The sequence below is a fragment of the Rhinoraja longicauda genome, chromosome 14 (assembly GCF_053455715.1).
Source record: "Rhinoraja longicauda isolate Sanriku21f chromosome 14, sRhiLon1.1, whole genome shotgun sequence".
In the NCBI taxonomy this organism is placed as follows: domain Eukaryota; kingdom Metazoa; phylum Chordata; class Chondrichthyes; order Rajiformes; family Arhynchobatidae; genus Rhinoraja; species Rhinoraja longicauda.
The window spans coordinates 51,789,567-51,807,514 of NC_135966.1; the positions used below are offsets into that span (position 1 = coordinate 51,789,567).

The 17,948-nt window shown below is 42.0% G+C and overlaps 1 protein-coding gene across 5 annotated transcripts in view; it reads right to left on the reverse strand.

The window, feature by feature from the left end:
• Positions 1-17,948, reverse strand: part of LOC144600260 (slit homolog 3 protein-like) — a 595,019-nt gene that overhangs the window by 196,173 nt on the left and 380,898 nt on the right. For 4 of the 5 annotated variants that reach the window (XM_078411831.1, XM_078411833.1, XM_078411834.1 and 1 more), the window contains 2 exons: positions 12,654-12,725; positions 1,896-2,059 (listed from right to left, as the gene is read on the reverse strand). In XM_078411831.1, the coding sequence (XP_078267957.1) occupies positions 1,896-2,059; positions 12,654-12,725 (236 nt within the window). Of the gene's footprint in view, positions 1-1,895; positions 2,060-2,335; positions 2,370-12,653; positions 12,726-17,948 lie in introns of those variants that run through there. The other variant, XM_078411835.1, reaches the window with a different exon arrangement.

Consider the following 17,948-nt stretch of genomic DNA (forward strand, 5'->3'; position numbering starts at 1 on the left):
GCATTTATTTGGTTTGAGAAGTCAGTGAAACTGGGCTACTGATTGTTAGGAAATTAACCGCAGGAGTTTGACCCAGCAGTTACAAACAGTACAGGCCCAATTCAGCATGGGGGTTGAACTGAAGAGGAAGTTTTTTGCCCTTCATGCTAAACATCAACTCAAATTAAAAACAGCACGGAGAAAACGCAAACTTATTTTACTTAAGCATTGGACAGTCAGCAGGGAGCAGATAACTGGATTTGAGTCCACATTGCAGAGGTGTGATGAAGAAATACTTGCACGAGACAATTATAATCAACTCAGTTATTCCCACTGGAATCAGGCATTGAAATAAGGTTATACGCGGGGATTTAACCCCTATAATCTGGGTTTGAATGTTCCAATAGACTGAGAAAATACCAACTGGACAAGGAACTATAGATGTTGGAATCTTGAGCAAAACACACAGCAGTGTGTTGCTGGAGTAACTCAGTAGGTCAGGCAGCATCTTTGGACTACATGGAGAGGTGACATTTTGAGTCGGGACTCTTATACAGACTTTGCGTTTTTTGCATGAGAAAATACCATAGAAACATAGAAAATAGGTGCAGGAGGAGGCCATTCGGCCCTTCGAGCCAGCATCACCATTCATTGTGATCATGGCTGATCGTCCCCAATCTATAACCCGTGCCTACCTTCTCCCCATATCCCTTGATTCCACTAGCCCCTAGAGCTCTATCTAACTCTCTCTCAAATCCATCCAGTGATTTGGCTTCCACTGCTCTCTGTGGCAGAGACTTCCACAAATTCACAACTCTCTGGGTGAAAAAGCTTTTTCTCACCTCAGTCTTAAATGGCCTTCCCTTTATTCTAAGACTGTGGCCCCTGATTCTGGGCTCGCCCAACATTGGGAACATGTTTCCTGCATCTAGCTTGTCCAGTCCTTTTATAATTTTATATGTTTCTATAAGATCCCCTCTCATCCTTCTAAACTCCAGCCTAGTCTTTTCAATCTTTCCTCGTATGTTAGTCCCGCCATCCCAGGGATCAATCTCGCGAACCTACGCTGCACTGCCTCAATTACAAGGATGTCCTTCCACAAATTAGGAGACCAAAACTGTACACAATACTCCAGATGAGGTCTTACAAATTAGGAGGAAAAAAGACACAAAGTGCTGGAATAACTAACCAGATCAGGCAGCATCTCTGGTGAACATGGATAGGTGATGTGTTAGGTCAGGACCCTTCTTCAGACTTCAGATAGCACTGGTCGAAAGAACTAGTGGGTCAGGACCCAAAACCTCAACTATCCACGTTCTCCAGAGATGCGGCCTGATCTGCTGAGGTATTCCAGCATTTTGTGTCTTTTTTCCTCCTAATTTGTACTCGGAAAGCTGATGTAAGGTCAGAACTGGGGAGGCCACCGTAGCAGAGGAGGACCAGAGCAGAACAAGACAGATCAAGATATGTAACACTGAGTGATTACCCAGAAACATGAACTCTTTCTCTCTCTCCACTGATACCACCTGACCCGTCGAATACTTCCAGCGTACTCGACTTCTATTTCTGTTACCCTGAAACTGTTAGGAGTTTTTTTAATAGCTTTTGGAAACTGATATCCAAATTAAGAAAACATTTTATTTCCCAACTCCTCTACTTGCAAAGCACAAAAGAATAACAAATGAAACCAAAAACCTTTCCATGCAAACTCTTAATTAAATCTCACAATTCCAGGAACATTTTCAAAACGGTTATCGCTGCCACTTGTATATAAACAGTTATAAATAAATGAAGGATAAATAAAATAAAACAAATAAAGAAGTAAAATGCACATTCATGTTAAGACATAATTGATGGTGGGAAGGGATGATATTCACTAATAATAATAAAAGGGCCCATAAAAAAACATTTCTTACCGCTGCAAACAAATTCCTTCTTTGGAACATCGGCGATGTAGAGACCCCTCAAGTGAGCGGGACCCGTGCACTGGGCATACTGGCCGATGGGACGTCGTTGGCGTAACCAGTCCGAGAGCCAGGACAAGGGGCAGTTGCAAATCAGACTGTTGGAGTGAAGCCGTCTGTGATGAGGTAAAGGTAAGGAAAATTGAATCAAGTGTCCATCTCCAAATCAAGTGCACACACCAAAAATAACCAGCCCACTGAGTAGTCAAAACTCAAATCCTTTCGATAACCCAAAAAATGGTTTAAAACTATGAGCTACGTACTCACTTTTAATTGCTACTCCCACAAAAATAGATAAGGATGCAAATGGTTACGAAATAAACCACCATGCTGAGATCCCACAGAATCACAGATCATGCTCCGCAGTATAAACAAGGAAAATCCCCTCATACTTATCACTCGCGAGACAGATGGGAATATGGTCCTTTTGCATGCGATAGGAGAGAAACAACGGGCACAGAAATCTGCTGATAACCACACATTTTTCTTTCCTCTTTTCACTGACACTCTGACACAAAGTGTTCAACACTCCACTCAAAATATTCCAACCTTTCTGTTCTAAAGTCAGTCGTTTTTCATCAGGCACAGTAGGGAGGGAGGTTTGGGAAGGGAGGGGGTTGGTTGGGATGTTGGGAGGAGAGGAAAGGGGGGGGCTGATGATAATGACTGAAGTCAAGTGGCTGTTGTCATGCCAACCTACAAACAGACGCATTTCCTTTGTAAAAACTGCTATTTGTCATTTACCTCTGCAGTCGCTCTGATCCATATAAATGTCATTCTCCTTTCTTTCCACTTATTTATGTTGCAGGCACACTGATGAGCATTTACACAAAATATCTTCTAGACTTTTTCCATTACCTTCCCACAGAAGCTGAAAACGCAATGGGTTTATTACCTGGGGAACGAGTATCGCAGGAAATAATTTTCTTTGTAAATAAACAATTCAGAGAGCTGGCTGATTCAGATAGAAACAGGGGAATCTCAACTTCAGCGTGCACCCCTATGACTGTGCTCCATTGTATTCCTGGCACAACGTTCCAGCAGCTGGCTCATCCCGTCCATCTCCACACTCAGCCTGCCATTAAACTGCTCGCTGCTTTGCGTCCTTTAAAGAGCAAGTACCATCTGAACTCCCCATAATTTAATGAAAAGCAATAAGGAGCTCCAATTGCATTGCACATATTTACTATAATACTGGATTGCTTAAAAATGTGTTGCGTATTTTTGTGCACAGCAAGCTCACCCCCACCCTCTTTCGCTCCTGAAGCTATTTAGTTTTTTGCTGTGCGTCGAGTCTCAGCAAGCTAGTTGACTAAGGGGGCATCACCAGTCAACTCAATATTGTTTATAGACAACATATGCATGTGACTACTTTGCAATAGCTCTCATTGTTTAATTGTTAAGAGAGAGAATCTCAGTTTGTCTTTTTCCTCAGAACACTGAGGTCAATTGCAGAGACCCAACCACCAATCAAGTCCAAATTAGATTGATTTTAAAATATTGATCAACTTAATGATGTTAAGATTGTAATAACAAGACTTAGCAAGATCTCATGCTCAAGTAGACGTTCACTGATTGAAATCCGGTTCCCATTTGACAAAGAATTTTGGTCCCCTGCCCAAACTGGTATCCAATATTGTCCAAGGGCATGTCTCACAGCTCTGCAATTAACTGCACAAAACAATGACAACGAATCTAATTCTAACTCCATCAGTAACCTTTTCAGGCTCACCCTATCGGAGATGATTCGGATCAAAAGTGCCGAGCAATGTAACAACATATCTGCTTTGTTCTGGTACACAATGGAGAATCTTTTTTTTCCTGTAACGAACCACAACATTTCTCTGTCAAAAAAAGGACACAATTGCTGGAGTAACTCAACGGGTCAGGCAGCATCTCTGGAGAACTTGAATAGGTGATGGTTCAGGTCGGGACCTTTCCTCAGACTCTCTGGTATTTCTCTGTCATTTGGTGCCACCTTGGGAAGTTGATAGGCACTTGGATATGATGCACTTTCTTCATCAGGGTCACGTGATGCAATCATTCCCCATTCAGCCTTTCTATTGAGCATTGCAGTGGAACTGGGAATATTGGTTATTTTCTGGATAACATGACATTCCCTGTTCAATATTGGATGGGTCCCTGTCAAGTAGATTCATTTTCATCCTTCAGTTCCCTCCTCAACCTGGCTCTTCCACTGCATGCTCTCTCCTGATACCCCTCGATATGCATCTTTCCCTTACACCCGTGATCTGGGGCAAAGACCCCAACCCGTCCTACAACTTGCAATTGGTCAAGTATCCAAGTCCTAGGACATTGTGGGAAGCCAGGGAAGAAATTGTAGGGCCCTTGGCGGAGATATTTGTATCATCAATAGCCCCAGGTAAACTGCCTGAAGACCAGAATGTAGCTAATGTTGTGCCTCTATTTAAGAAAGGTTGCAAGGAAAAGCCTGGGAACTACAGACTGCTGAGCCTGATACCAGAGGATATGGTAAAGGAGGCTGTTCTGATACAGGGGATCTACATGCTTTTGGCAAGGCAAGTGCCTGTGGCTTTGAGCAGGGGAATTCATGCCTCACACATTTGATTGGATTTTTTGAGATTGATGAGGGCAGTGCAGTAGACATGGTCTACATAGACTTTTGCAAGGCCTTTGGTTGGCTGGTCTGAAATTTTAGACTACATGGAATCTAGAGTGAGCTAGCCAATGGGATACATAATTGGCTTGAAGATAAGAGAAAGAGGGTGGTGGTAGATGTTTACTTTACAGAGTGGGAAACCGTAGCATGTAGTATGTCATAGAAATCATTGCTGCGCCCACTGTTATTTGTTAGCTTAACTAAACTATTTGGATATGAACGTAGGTGGTGTGGTTAGTAAGATTGCAGATGACACACACAAGGTAGTGATACAGTGGACATCTAAGTTATCTAAGATTGCAATGGGATCATGATCAATTGGGCCAACGGGCCGAGGAATGACAGATGGAGTTTAATTCAGATAAATGTGAGGTATTTTTGAAAGACTTACAGAGTAAATGGTAAGGCTGAGGGAGTGTTGCAGAAGAGCGAGACCTAGGGGCGCAGTTACATAGTGGCATGAAAGTGTCAACACAGGTAGACAGGGTGGGAAAGAAGGCATTTGGCACACTTGCCTTCATGTTGAGTACAAGAGTTGGAACATCATGTTACAGCTGTACAAGATGTCGGTAGGCTCATATTTGGAGCACAGTTTACTGTGCACCATATTCTGATTGCCCTGCTCTCGGAAGGATGTTATTTTTTTGTGGATTTTTCTAAAAATTATTAAACTGGTAAATGTGCAAAAAGGTTTTTTTTCAAGGATGTTGAGTTATCAGGATAGGCTGAATAGGCTAGTGTTTTTCCATTGAGCATAGGAGGCTGAGGGGCATGGATACAGTGGATTGTCAAGCCTTTTCCCCCAAGGTAAAAGAGTCCAAAACTGGAGTGCATAGGTTTAAGGTGAGAGGGGCCTGATGGACAGCTTTTGCACACAGAGTGGTGAGTATAAGGAACGAACTGCCAGAGCAAATGGGGAAGGGGAAAATAATTCCAACATTTCAAAGACCATGGATAGGTACATGGATAGGAAGTGTTTGGAGGGATGAGGCCCAGGCACAGGCAAGTGGGACTGCATTAGTTACGCAACTTGGTTGGCATGAACAATTTGTCCAAAGGGCCTGTTTACGTGCTGAATGGCTCTGTGACTGAGTACCTGATATGCTTCCCCACCAATTGCAAGGGACTAAACACCAACTACCCAGCCACACATTATCTAAACCTTATCATATTCCCAATATCCATCACCCTCTCATCCCCAACCACCACTCTCTAAGACTTGCTGGGTCCTCCACATCATCCCCTTCCATCAACGTCCACCTTGCCAAACCCTTGATTCCACCCGCATGCACCAAATGCCATCTGCTTCATCCAAATCCATTGGTCTCAAGAACTGCTACCACCACTGCCCTCTTCTTGGGGCCTAGGCCCATACTCACGGCTCCAAGATATCCCAGCACATGTTTTTGTGTGGGTCAAGCAGGGGATTGTGTGGATTAGACACCAGTTATGAGACAATACTGCAAACTCATTAAAACATCTGTGCATAAATTTACACAAGCCCTGAGGCGATTTTGGAGAAAGGGCAAAACATAGGAAGATAACTTATACATCAACACACTCAATCAACATACATAAATTAGATTTTACATTAATTTTTTGATTTTGGGATCTTCAGTTAATATAAAATGAAAAATATTGTACTGAGCTAGGGCTGGATTGTACTTATTTTAATTTTTTTTAATTGACAATAATATTGTTTGAGATTTTCTTACAATATTCTTAACTTTCCCAATTCTCAAAGTGAATCAAAGTCTGGTTGCATTGAAGCCAAGGAGTAATCCTTTGAAGTAGTTTTGTCTCAGATGCCACATTATCATGTTATCTGAGCATTGCAAATATTTGCAAAGCCTGTCAGGCTTCTGTGGCAGAGCATTGTTCCTGCACTATAGAAATCTGAACTGGTAAAAATAACAAGTTACACTGACTGGAACTGGATCTGATGACAGCTGAAGGCATTCATATCAACACGTTTTATCCTCTTTGAGACATACACTGGCCACCCAACTGTGCAAAGTTTCAGGCGGAATATGTTGATTTATTATCTTAATTAGGTGTGGTCTGTGGCTGGCTTTGAGAAGGTCAATCTTCACTTGGAATTAGACACAAAATGCTGGAGTAACATTTCTGGATAGGCAGCATCTCTGGATAGATGAAATGGGTGACGTTTTGGGTAAAGACCCTTCTGCAGACTGAGAGCCAAGGGAGATATGGAAGGATCCTAATAACGTGGTACTTAAAAAGTACCTCAACCTCTGTTAAGCTGAACTATTTCAGATTTGACAGGGAAAATAACAAGAAGTTAAAACTGTTGTAACATAAACCAAATGAGTTGATAGAAATCAATAGCAACCAAGAGAATCAGTCTTATTCCTTCAACGTAGCCTGTTACATGTTGCTAAACCTACTGCACTTGCAAAGCATGCTTTCCCCAGCGTTATTATATATAATAATGCAGGTGAAATAATTTCAGCTTAGTTGCTGAAATATTTGCTCCCTTGCATATTATGGAAAGCACCAACAATATGCTTCCCAATATAAGCATTTCTCTTCACACCTGCAAAAGCTGGATAAACTATATGTCTTCTGCTTTGTGTTTTATTTAAAGCTGTTAACAACAAATCGCATTATGGGATTAATAAAATGTTCACATTTCAGACCAGTATTTTTCGGGAGGTGGAGTGAGGAGAGGGGATGGCATCTAATAGCCAGGAGACCTGGAAAAAGAGGTCCTGCCAAATGTAATCACAGCATCTTATTTGAAATTGTTTCACGCCATTTCATGCATGACTATCACCCAAGGAAATTGAAAGACTGGTCAATGGCCAGGCAGGGTACCTTGCTGTGTAGAACATAGTGGCAACAGAGGAAGGAAGTGAGGAGCAGAGAGCAGAAAGCTATAGGTTGGGGATAAAAGACTGTGGCAAATGGGGAAATCACAAGGGGTGAATCTGCAGATGGAATTTTTATAGCAAAGGTTGAAAGTATGGATCATGTGGGGATCAGGACAGCAAAGTGGCGCATCTGGTCGAGCTGCGGGCTTACAACATTTAAGAGCACGCTTCACTGCTGACTTCGGATCCTGTCTGTGTGGTGTTTGCATGTTCTCCCTGTGATCGCGTGGGTTTCCCCCAGCTGCCTTCCACATCCCAAAGACGCGTTGGTTTGTAGGATAATAAGCCTCTGTAAATTGCCCCTAATGTGTAGGGAGTGGATGCGGAAGTGGGATAACATGGAACATATGTGAAGAGGTTTTCGATGGTCAGCGTGGGCTTGGTGGGTGGGACAGTCTGTTTCCATGGTGTATCTATCAATCAATCATATTTCTGGAGGGGTAGCAATTTGGCTTCTGGAAGCAGCAGCAGCTTCTTTTAGGTGGTAGGTTTACTGGGCTCCAGTAAATCTAACCCACATATGTCAACCCCAACTAACTGATGAAATCGGAGGCTGATCTAAATATTATAATTTCTGACCAGGCTTCCTGGAACAGTCACTCATTCCAGAACCAACTTGCACCAGTTGAAAGATCTTGTGGCAGAATAGAATTGGGATCCTAAATGTAATCTCCCCCTTTTCCTCTAGTTGCCTGTAGTGATTCTCATAAGAATAATGCTTGTGAACATGTGGGTTTCTCCATAGTACTCCAGTTTCTTCCCACATCCCCAAGATGTGCAGGTTGATGTGCTGTAATTGGCTGCTGTAAATTACTCCCAGTGAGCAATAGAATCTCTACTGGGATCTCTGTGAGTGTGAGCTGCGTCAGTCAGTATCACAGGTGGTGAAGTGGAGGTGCTTGAGAGCTTCAGGTTCCTCAGTGTAAATATTACAATCTTTCCAGCCTGGACCAACTATGATTGAAGTTACAGCCAAGAAAGCAAACCAACACCTCTACTTCCTCAGAAGACGAAGCAAGTTTGGCATGTCTCCAACTACTCTTGCCATCTTCTACACATTCATCGTAGTAAGCATCCTGTCAAGAAGCATCACTGCTTGGTTTGTAACAGTTCTGTCCAAGACCCCAAGAAAATGCAGTGGGTTGTACATGTTGCCCAGTCCATCACACAAACCAGCCTCCCTCCCATCGAATCCATCTACACTTCACGATGCCTTGGGAAAGCAGCCAACAGAATTAAAGACCATTCAACCCCGGTCATTGCCTCTTCTCCCCTCTCCTGTCTGGGGGAAGAGACAACAGCTTGAAAGCATGTACCAGCAGATTGAGGACCAGCTTCTTCCCTGCTGTTATCAGATTATTGAACAATCCTCCCATAAACGAGGGTAGAATCCTAATCTCCCACCTTACCTCAAACTCCTGCCCCTAGGACCTACCTCGTTGACAGCATTCAGTTGCAGCCATTTCCTTGCAATGCAAGACCAACAAGTTGTAATCAGACCCAAGTGTGTCTTTCATTGTTGATAGTCTCCCTGTGGCAATGTTTACCTTGGTATGTAAAATAGTTTATGCAAAGCAAATCAAAATATTTTGGCTCCGAGTTGAAATAAAAATTGAAAACCATTGAGTTACATAATATAGTTCCAAAGCCAGCAAGTAGCAGAGAGCGCATGTAGAGGTGTTTACACAGACCGAGGGGAGCTGAAACAAATGAAGAAGTCTTTCTGTGGTTTAGAAAAACACCTTTGATTATGTGGGAACCTTTTGTAGTGTAAACTGGCTGAGTTAATCTTAACACAATAATTAAAAATAAAAATGTAAACATTTCAGTAGGATCAGCAAACTTCATGACATCCCTGTTAGTGTCAAAACTGACTTTATACACTACAGGCATTAGAAGCTCGAATGCTGCTAATATTAGAAGCCTAATACTCATGAAATTTTTTCAATATACCGTGTAGTATTGAATATATATATATTTTTTAATTTGTAAAATTAAAATTATAAAAAGTTTAAAATGTTTAAATCAAGTTTAAGCGTATGGGCTTTGAGTTGTAATCTAAGGCTTCCAGCAATAATATTGAGAAATCTGCATTATCACAGGGCTTTATTTGTACATGACTCACTCTGAAGCTGAAAGCCAGTTGTTCTTAAGCCACTTATTAAAGAAAGGAGGCAGAGTATATCTATTGCTCCAACCTCTTCACAAAACAACACAGCCAAACCATGGCAGGGATAAAAAGAATCACATATGTTGAGGGAGAGATTATATTTGTAGATACAAGTAGGCTCCCTTGATTGTCATTATGTCCTTTGTTTCCATTACAAATGCTGATTTGTGCAAGTAAAGTGTTTAATCTCATTGAATCACCAAGATTAGTGAAGGAGGGAAAGCAGAAGCACAAGATGGTTGGACAACGTCGACAGAAAGCAGACAGCAGAACCTTTACCAAGATTGCCTTTATTGGCCAGCATTGAATTAGCCCAGCAAACTCTTTTTTTAGGCTGAGGTCACCACTTTGTACTGAACATGACAGGGGGAATTCAATCTGAAATGGCCCATTCTAATCCGCTTTTATGATTTCCTTCCTTTGCACATTTAATTACAGAAAGGAGATTAGGCAGCTTGGCTCCCTCGGGAGTCAGACATTAAACAACCTCTGAAATTAAAAAAACACAAGGGCAAGAATGGGATTCTGCTGTACTGCCTGGAAGAGATCGATAGCGAGCAGTGGGAGATCGATTGCAAACAGCCAGCCGACAGGAGAGTAGCAATAAAACTTCCACCTAATCAGGTAAATTAGCCTGCACTAACATTAATGTTTTCAAATCCAAGGACAAGCCTGCGTTGCTGTCAATCCTGGAAATGGTCAAAATCCCTTGATCTCACTAATCATTTCCATCACCCCGTCCCCCTTGCACCCCACTGTTGCTCCAATGTTCTGCTTTGTTACAGTGCTATGTTTAAATTCCACTCGTTTCGGGTAATGAGCTTAGACTTCTCATTTACTAATTCTCTGTTGACCTGCCATGTATTGTAGGAATATCAGAACAGGTGTAAGCCATTCAGCTTCTCAAGAATACTCTCCCGTACGGGGCTGATCAGCATTTATTTCGATTTTCCTGCAGAAACAAAGAAACGCAGATGCTGGTTTACAAAAAAGAAAACACAAAATGCTTCAGTAATTCAATGGGTCAGCCAGCATCCCTGGAGAACAGGGATAGGTGACGTTTTGGTTCAGGACCCTGATGTTCTCCAGGGATGTTGCCGAACCCGCTGAGTTACTCCAGCACTTTGTGTCTTTCCATTTTCCTGCATTTGATCCATAATCCTTTATATCTTCACAGGAGAAAGAGTTTGCAAAATGCAAGAATGACTTTCTGTGGCTAGAGAGGTCCAGTGCACCCAATTTTCCAGGACCAGAAACAAAACAGGTCATTTGGCATCACATCCATCCCCATCTCACCCTGAATGCAGAAAGGTCTGGACACGAAATGTTGTCTGTCAATCTAAAGAAAGGTCCAACACAAAACATCCTCTGTCCAGTCTGAAGAAGGATCCCCACCCAAAACATTGTCCACTTCCCTCCAGAGATGCTGCCTAACCCGCTGAGTTCCTCCAACACTTTTCTTTGTGCTCAAGATTCCAGCATCTGCAGTTTTTTGTGACTCCACCTCATCCTGTCTAGTTGAGCTAACAATATTATAAAGAGGTCCATTAAAATGAGGGTTTACTGTATAGTCTTCTCACATGTTGATAGCAAAAAACAAAAAAGCTTTTCACTGTAACTTAGTACATGTGACAATAAACTAAATTATCTAACTAACTAAGATTGGCACAAAATGCTGGAGCGACTCAGCGGGACAGGCAGCATCTCTGGATAGAAGGAATGCGTGATGTTTCGGGTCGACTCTGAAGAAGGGTCTTGACCCGAAACATCACCCATTCCTTCGATCCAGAGATGCTGCCTGGCCTGCTGAGTTACTCCAGCATTTTGTGTCTATCTTCAGTGTCAACCAGCATCTAGGATCCCAATTCTATTCTGCCACAAGATCTTTTAACTGGTGCAAGTTGGTTCTGGAATGAGTGACTGTTCCAGGAAGCCTGGTCAGAAATATAATATTTAGATCAGCCTCCGATTTCATCAGTTAGTTGGGGTTGACATATGTGGGTTAGATTTACTGGAGCCCAGTAAACCTACCACCTAAAAGAAACTGTCTAACTAACTACTTTGCCTTCACTTGAGCTCTTTATAATAAGGCTGGTCTGATTCTGCAGATGGCTTCAATAATGTTAGCACAGGTAGGCACATGTCCGATATTCTGAAACGCAACACTTGAAACTCATCACACACATAGATTCCCATATTGCACTTAGAATCTCACAGCATAGAAGGAGGCAATTGGCTTACTTCACCTGCACCAATTCCTTCAAAGTCCTCTCCACTTCTACCCATTCCCTTCTCCCCATTCTTTGCCTAAATGTTTCTAAGGATCCCCTTTATCCACACGGAATCAGAATGTAGGATTGCTTAGATAACAAAAATGTGCGGCTCTCACTCCTTTGGACTCAGTATATCGCCATCTCCTTTGTACTCAGTATATCGCCAAATAAACATAAATATTCCCTATAATGTTCTAAACACATTAACATGCACAAACAGACACATTAAAATGTTTAACTACCTGAAAGGAATTGATAAGATCCAACAAACTACGGCCACTGAGACTTACAAGCAGTGCTGTGCCAATCGCAACTGCAACTGTGCAACAAAGACCGTTCTCTATGAGAACAGTGCACAGCAGTGAGCCACTTGACATAAGTGGTCTGGAATCTGATCTCCGTTTATATATAAAGATAATGATTTGTTCCTCAGTGTGTACATGTAAAGCGAAACATTTGTTAGGAGAATTGTGAGATGAGTTCCCAGGCCAGCGTTGAGAGCTGGTAGCTCTGCCGACAGTGAATCAGCGGCGAATGAGAATGGAGTGTGTTTGCATCTTCAAAGCCGTTGTAGATTTTGTTGCCACTATTGTTCAAGTTGGGAATTCCATCTTGAAGAAACTGCACATAAAGGATTCTTCTAACCTCGCCTTTCATAAGCACCCACAATGAAGCACTCAAAATTAACTCATTAGTTTTTGAAAGATTGCAAAGTATATCACAAATACTTACAAAGTCCTCAACTTTGGCATATGGTTGAAACTGGTCAAGGGGATGAGACTGATGTTGTTATTGTTGAGGGTGCTGAAAGACAAAATACAAAAATAAACTTACTTCCAGGCCTGTGAGAGCAAAAGCAAAGAAAAAAACACTTGTATTTAGTATGACATAATGTCCAGTACCTTTATCATTGAACTGAATGCAAAAAGGTAATTTCACTGTGCTTAGGTACAGGGGGGCAATAAATTACCATTGAACCATTGGAAACAATGTACTGATAATAATGACACAGGGGTGAGAGAGTGGCCTTGCTTTGGTTTTTGTAAAGGCCTCTCTTATGTTTGTCAACTAAGCCAGGTTCTGTAATCATCATGTCAAACAGCCAAGATAATACTCAGCCTTTGCCTTGCCTTCCTGCAACGGTTGCTCAGGGGAGTGGAGCAAACAGCAAAGACTTCTCATGGCGGAGAAGTCATACACTGAAGAGTCTAAGAGAGTCAACATTCCACAGCCCTACACAGGACCATCCAGTGGAAATTGTTGACCAACCATAGTTATTGCTCATGTAACAGAGTTTAAGTCACAGCATCAATTTCAGGGGAAGACCCTCACACAATCTCACCAGCACAGTTAAACATATTTGCTGCATATATTTATAGAATGAGTATTGCCCAACCTTCAACAACCAAAAAAATAAGATAAGTCTTCAAAAATATTTATATATTCTGCTTATTTTATCTTTTTGTCAACATATGTGTTACATATCACATACGTGTGGATATGAATAGTAAGAATATGCACTCAAAATTGTGCTTATCACTTAATATTTCATTTGTCATGAGATCCACTTAGATTTCCAACTTCGTACACCAACTGAACGATAGTATTTTAGATATACTCTGTGAAGTGTGTACATCACTCTGTCCATATTCCCCATTGGGTAAGATTTTATGTTGAATGAATTATATGTTTCCAACTCTACCAGAAGTAGGTAGCTATCTTCTCTACTTATGCTTATCCAGTGCTGGTCCCCAAGACAGTTTTAATGGGTGCCCTGTGTGTGGAAGCCACATTGTTTCCTGTTAGGTGAAAATGGTGGGGAGGAGGGCAGGAGTCGGCAAAGTTTAAAAGGTGTAGGAAGGAACAGTAGATGGTGGTTTAAACTGAAGATAGACACAAAAACCAGAATACCTCAGCGGGTCAGACAGCATCTCTGAAGAAAAGGATTAGGTGATGTTTCGAGTCGAAACATCATCTATTCATTTTTCCCCAGATGCTGTCTGACCCACTAAGTTTAAAAGGAGGTGGGTTGTCCAACCCAGAGAAGTGTGGGGGAGGGGATCTCCAGGAAAAGGTTGTCCCTCCTGGGCCCCAGGCTTTTCTCCTGCAGTCCTGAACAATATCATTTCACCTGGAAAAAACAAAGTGCAGGATGAAATCATCTGGTCAGGCAGCATCTGTGGAGAGAAATGGACAGACAATGTTTTAGGTTGGGACATCTCCAGTAGGGTGGATGTCCAGTAGGACTGATCGAGTAGGGTGGGGAAAGAATCTGAAGTAAGGTCCCAACTTGAAACGCTGTCTGTCCATTTCACTCCACAAATGTGGCCTGACCTGCTAACTTCCACCAGCACTTTGATTTTTGCTAACTATTCCTGCATCTGCAGTCTAGTGTGTGTGTGTGTCTCATTCTCCCTACCTGTTGTCACTGAGCAGTCATTGAAACGTAGTTTTTGACTTTGGCTCTGAAACATCCATCTTTGGATGCAAATCACTTTTTAAGCTTGTATTTGGAAAAACAAACTTCTTCTTATCGTGTCCACAACATGCTAGATACTGTGTTTCAACCAAAACTGAACACAACTCTTAGCAATATCATTAGCAACAACAAAAACAAACTGATGTGTCCATGATGATATAAAGAACTCAATCAGGTAAAACAACCATTCTCTGCCACAGAAAGTAGCGGAGGCCAATTCACTGGATGCTTTCAAGAGAGAGTTAGATATAGCTGTTAGGGCTAACGGAATCAAGGGATATGGGGAGAAAGCAGGAACGGGGTACTGATTCTGGATGATCAGCCATGATCATATTGAATGGCGGTGCTGGTTTGAAGGGCTGGATGGCCTACACCTGCACCTATTTCCTATGTTTCCAACCAGGGTTTATTCAGGCATTATAACTGCACTGGATGTAGCTAATGCTGCATTATTACCTCTATTACTTGCAACTCCTACTACACACTTGGTTTCAGATAGTGCAGTGCAGTGGAACCATCTCTCAACTGCACCGAAGATAGACATAAAATGCTGGAGTAACTCAGCGGGTCAGGCAGCATCTCTGGAGAAGGAATGGGTCGTGACCGTTCCTCAGTCTGAAAAAGGGTCTTGACCTGAAACGTCACCCATTTCCTCTCCCCAGAGATGCTGCCTGTCTCGCTGAGTTACTCCAGCATTTTGTGTCTATCTTTGGTTTTAAACCACCATCTGGTGTTCCCCCCTACACATCTCCACTGTACCACTGTGGTGCTGATCACCTAAAATTCATCAAACAGCTTCCCTCTATTCCATAATGTCGATGCACTTTTGATTAAATATTTAGCCACTAATTTGACGGTATGCTCCCATTTTAATAACATTGAATGAGCTACCATGTTGGGGTGGGGCGTGGGTGGGATAGAAGGTGGAGCTTGCATGACTGGGGAAGGAATGCACGCTCAATGTAGATGGATCAGGTCTGTACTGACATGGTAAATGGAGGCTAAATTTTTGGTGCTTGGTTTCCCAATTTTTTACTCTCTGCGATTTAACCAAGACGCAGTGCTGATAAAATTGACGTTTTCCCCTGTCTCTTCCTGTCAGGTGACCTGTTCATCAATCTTCAGCTTGTCTCTGTGCATGTTGTGTGCAAGTCTTGTTGTGTGTCAGCTCTCGTATGTAATTACTTTAACACAATGATGTTACATTTAGCATGCAAATGTCAATTATGGTCATCAGCCATCTCCTGACTGCAAGTCTGCTTCAAGTCATCGAAGGGAAATTACCACAGTCAATCTTTAACAACTGCTCAATGCAGTTTTGTCTGCTTTAATGATAATTTCACAATTATGATAATTTTGTTGCTGCTGAATTCAAAAAGCAACATGTTGCTTTTCTACCACCCAGTTATGATGAAGGATGCTATTTCTGAATGCTGAATGCTGTGGATGCTGCATTTCTTCATCGGAGCAAAATCATCCTGTAACAAGGCAGAATAGCAGACTTAATTCCCCAACTTGTCCCTGGATTTGCCGGCTCACAACAGCAGCATTATTTCATCAGATGCCCTGCAAATGTTTGCCAACGATTGAGAATGGTCTGCTTTCTCACAGCCTGCTAGCCCATGAGAAAAGATCGTCTATGTGGCATCATCAGCTGGTTTCATTAAAATGTTTGGCACCGTTCAATGTTGGCTTCAGAGTTTCATTCTGCTGACTCACATGTCTGCTTTTCCTCATTTGCATTCGCGATAAAGGATTTGTCATCCTTTATCATTGCAATGCTTTTATTTAAAGGAGGAAAAGGAGTTACTGAGGGGACCAATGTGGAGATTAAACTTCCTCTTTGCTGATTTCAAGGGAGAAGGTGCATTTATTTTGGTTTTCTCTGCTTCACTTCTCAAGGCAGTCACTCCTCGGCTGGAAGTTACAGCTCACGTCTGACTGCTGTTTCTGACTGCTGACTTACATCTCATGACACTGACTATAATTGCTGTGCTGGTGACAGGTGAAGTGACTTCAGAACCCTTGCCACATGAGGGACCATCTCACAGAGCTCTACAAGATTCCAGGCCTACAATCAACCTCTGCCTCAGGGACATCCTTGAAGATGTAAGTTTTTGAATTGTTCCAAGCGTTTACAAGTTTCACTCATCTGATTCGATTCTGTCTAATCCAATATTAAGTAATAAACAAAGGATCAATCTATATATCTCTATATCGCTATATCTCTCTATTTCATCAGTTGATTATTACTTCATTAGTGTCATGAAAAGGATTAAGTTCTTTAAAAATTTAGATGCTGTTTAGATTTTCTGCAACCTGATCTTGCCAATTAATATCCAATAACCTGGAAGCATTGATGACTTAATTTTGAAACAATGAAAAATGTCACATTTCATTGAAGGAATATCAAAATTAATTAATGATCTATCCAAGAAAAATCAGTGAATACACGAAGATAGACACAAAAAGCTGGAGTAACTCAGCGGGTCTGACAGCATCAGTGGAGCCATCTTGTTGATTCTCATTGTCTGTAACTCGTTTTCACCTAGGCCACAGCAAACAATGGCCTGTTCCCTTTATCATCGTTACTTTTTTGGAGATCTTTCATTCATTTGTTCTATATATCTCTATATCGCTATATCTCTCTATTTCATCGTCTGTATCTCTCGTTTCCCTTTCCCCTGACTCTCAGCCTGAAGAAGGGTCTCAACCCAAAACATCACCTATTCCTTTTCTCCAGAGATGCTGTCGGAGTTAATCGAGTTTTTACGTGTCTATCGTCGGTTTAAACCAGCATCTGCAGCTCCTTCACACACAAGTGAATACACAACATTTGTTACGTTTTTTGGTTTAAGCTTAGGGTTATTATTGTCATGTGTATTGAGGCATAGTGAAATGCTTTCTTTTACATGCTGTCCAAGCAGATCGGGTATGCTATAGATAAATGCAATCAAGCCAAACTCCAGTACGATAGATAGAGCAAAGGGAAAGATACAGAATGCAGAATGTAGTTCTCTGCATTGTAGTGCATTGTATATCTACAGATGAAAATTAGAACATGCAACATGGAACAGTGCAGTACAGGAATGTACAGTACAGTGCAGCCCACAATGTTTGTGTGAAACATGATGCTTAGCTGAACTGATCTCATCCGCCTGCAAGTGGGCCGTATCCCTCCACTCCCTACAAATCCATGCAAATACATTAGTACAACAGAGGTATTCTGAAATAATAAAATGTGGCACAGTGACAACTGACAAGACACCGACAAGACTAAGGAGTTAGTGGTGGACTTTAGGAGGAGAAGAACACCCCTGTCCCCTGTCTCCATCAATGGTGTGGATGTGCAGTTTTTCAAGGAGTACAAATACCTTGGAGTTTACTGGGACAGTAAACTGGACTGGTCCAGGAACGCTGAGGCCCTGTACAACAAGGGACAGAGCCGGCTGTACTTTTTGAGAAGGCTCCTTTCCTTCAACGTCTGCAGTAAGATGCTGCAGATGTTCTACCAATCGGTGGTGGCCAGTGCCATCTTCTTCGCCGCC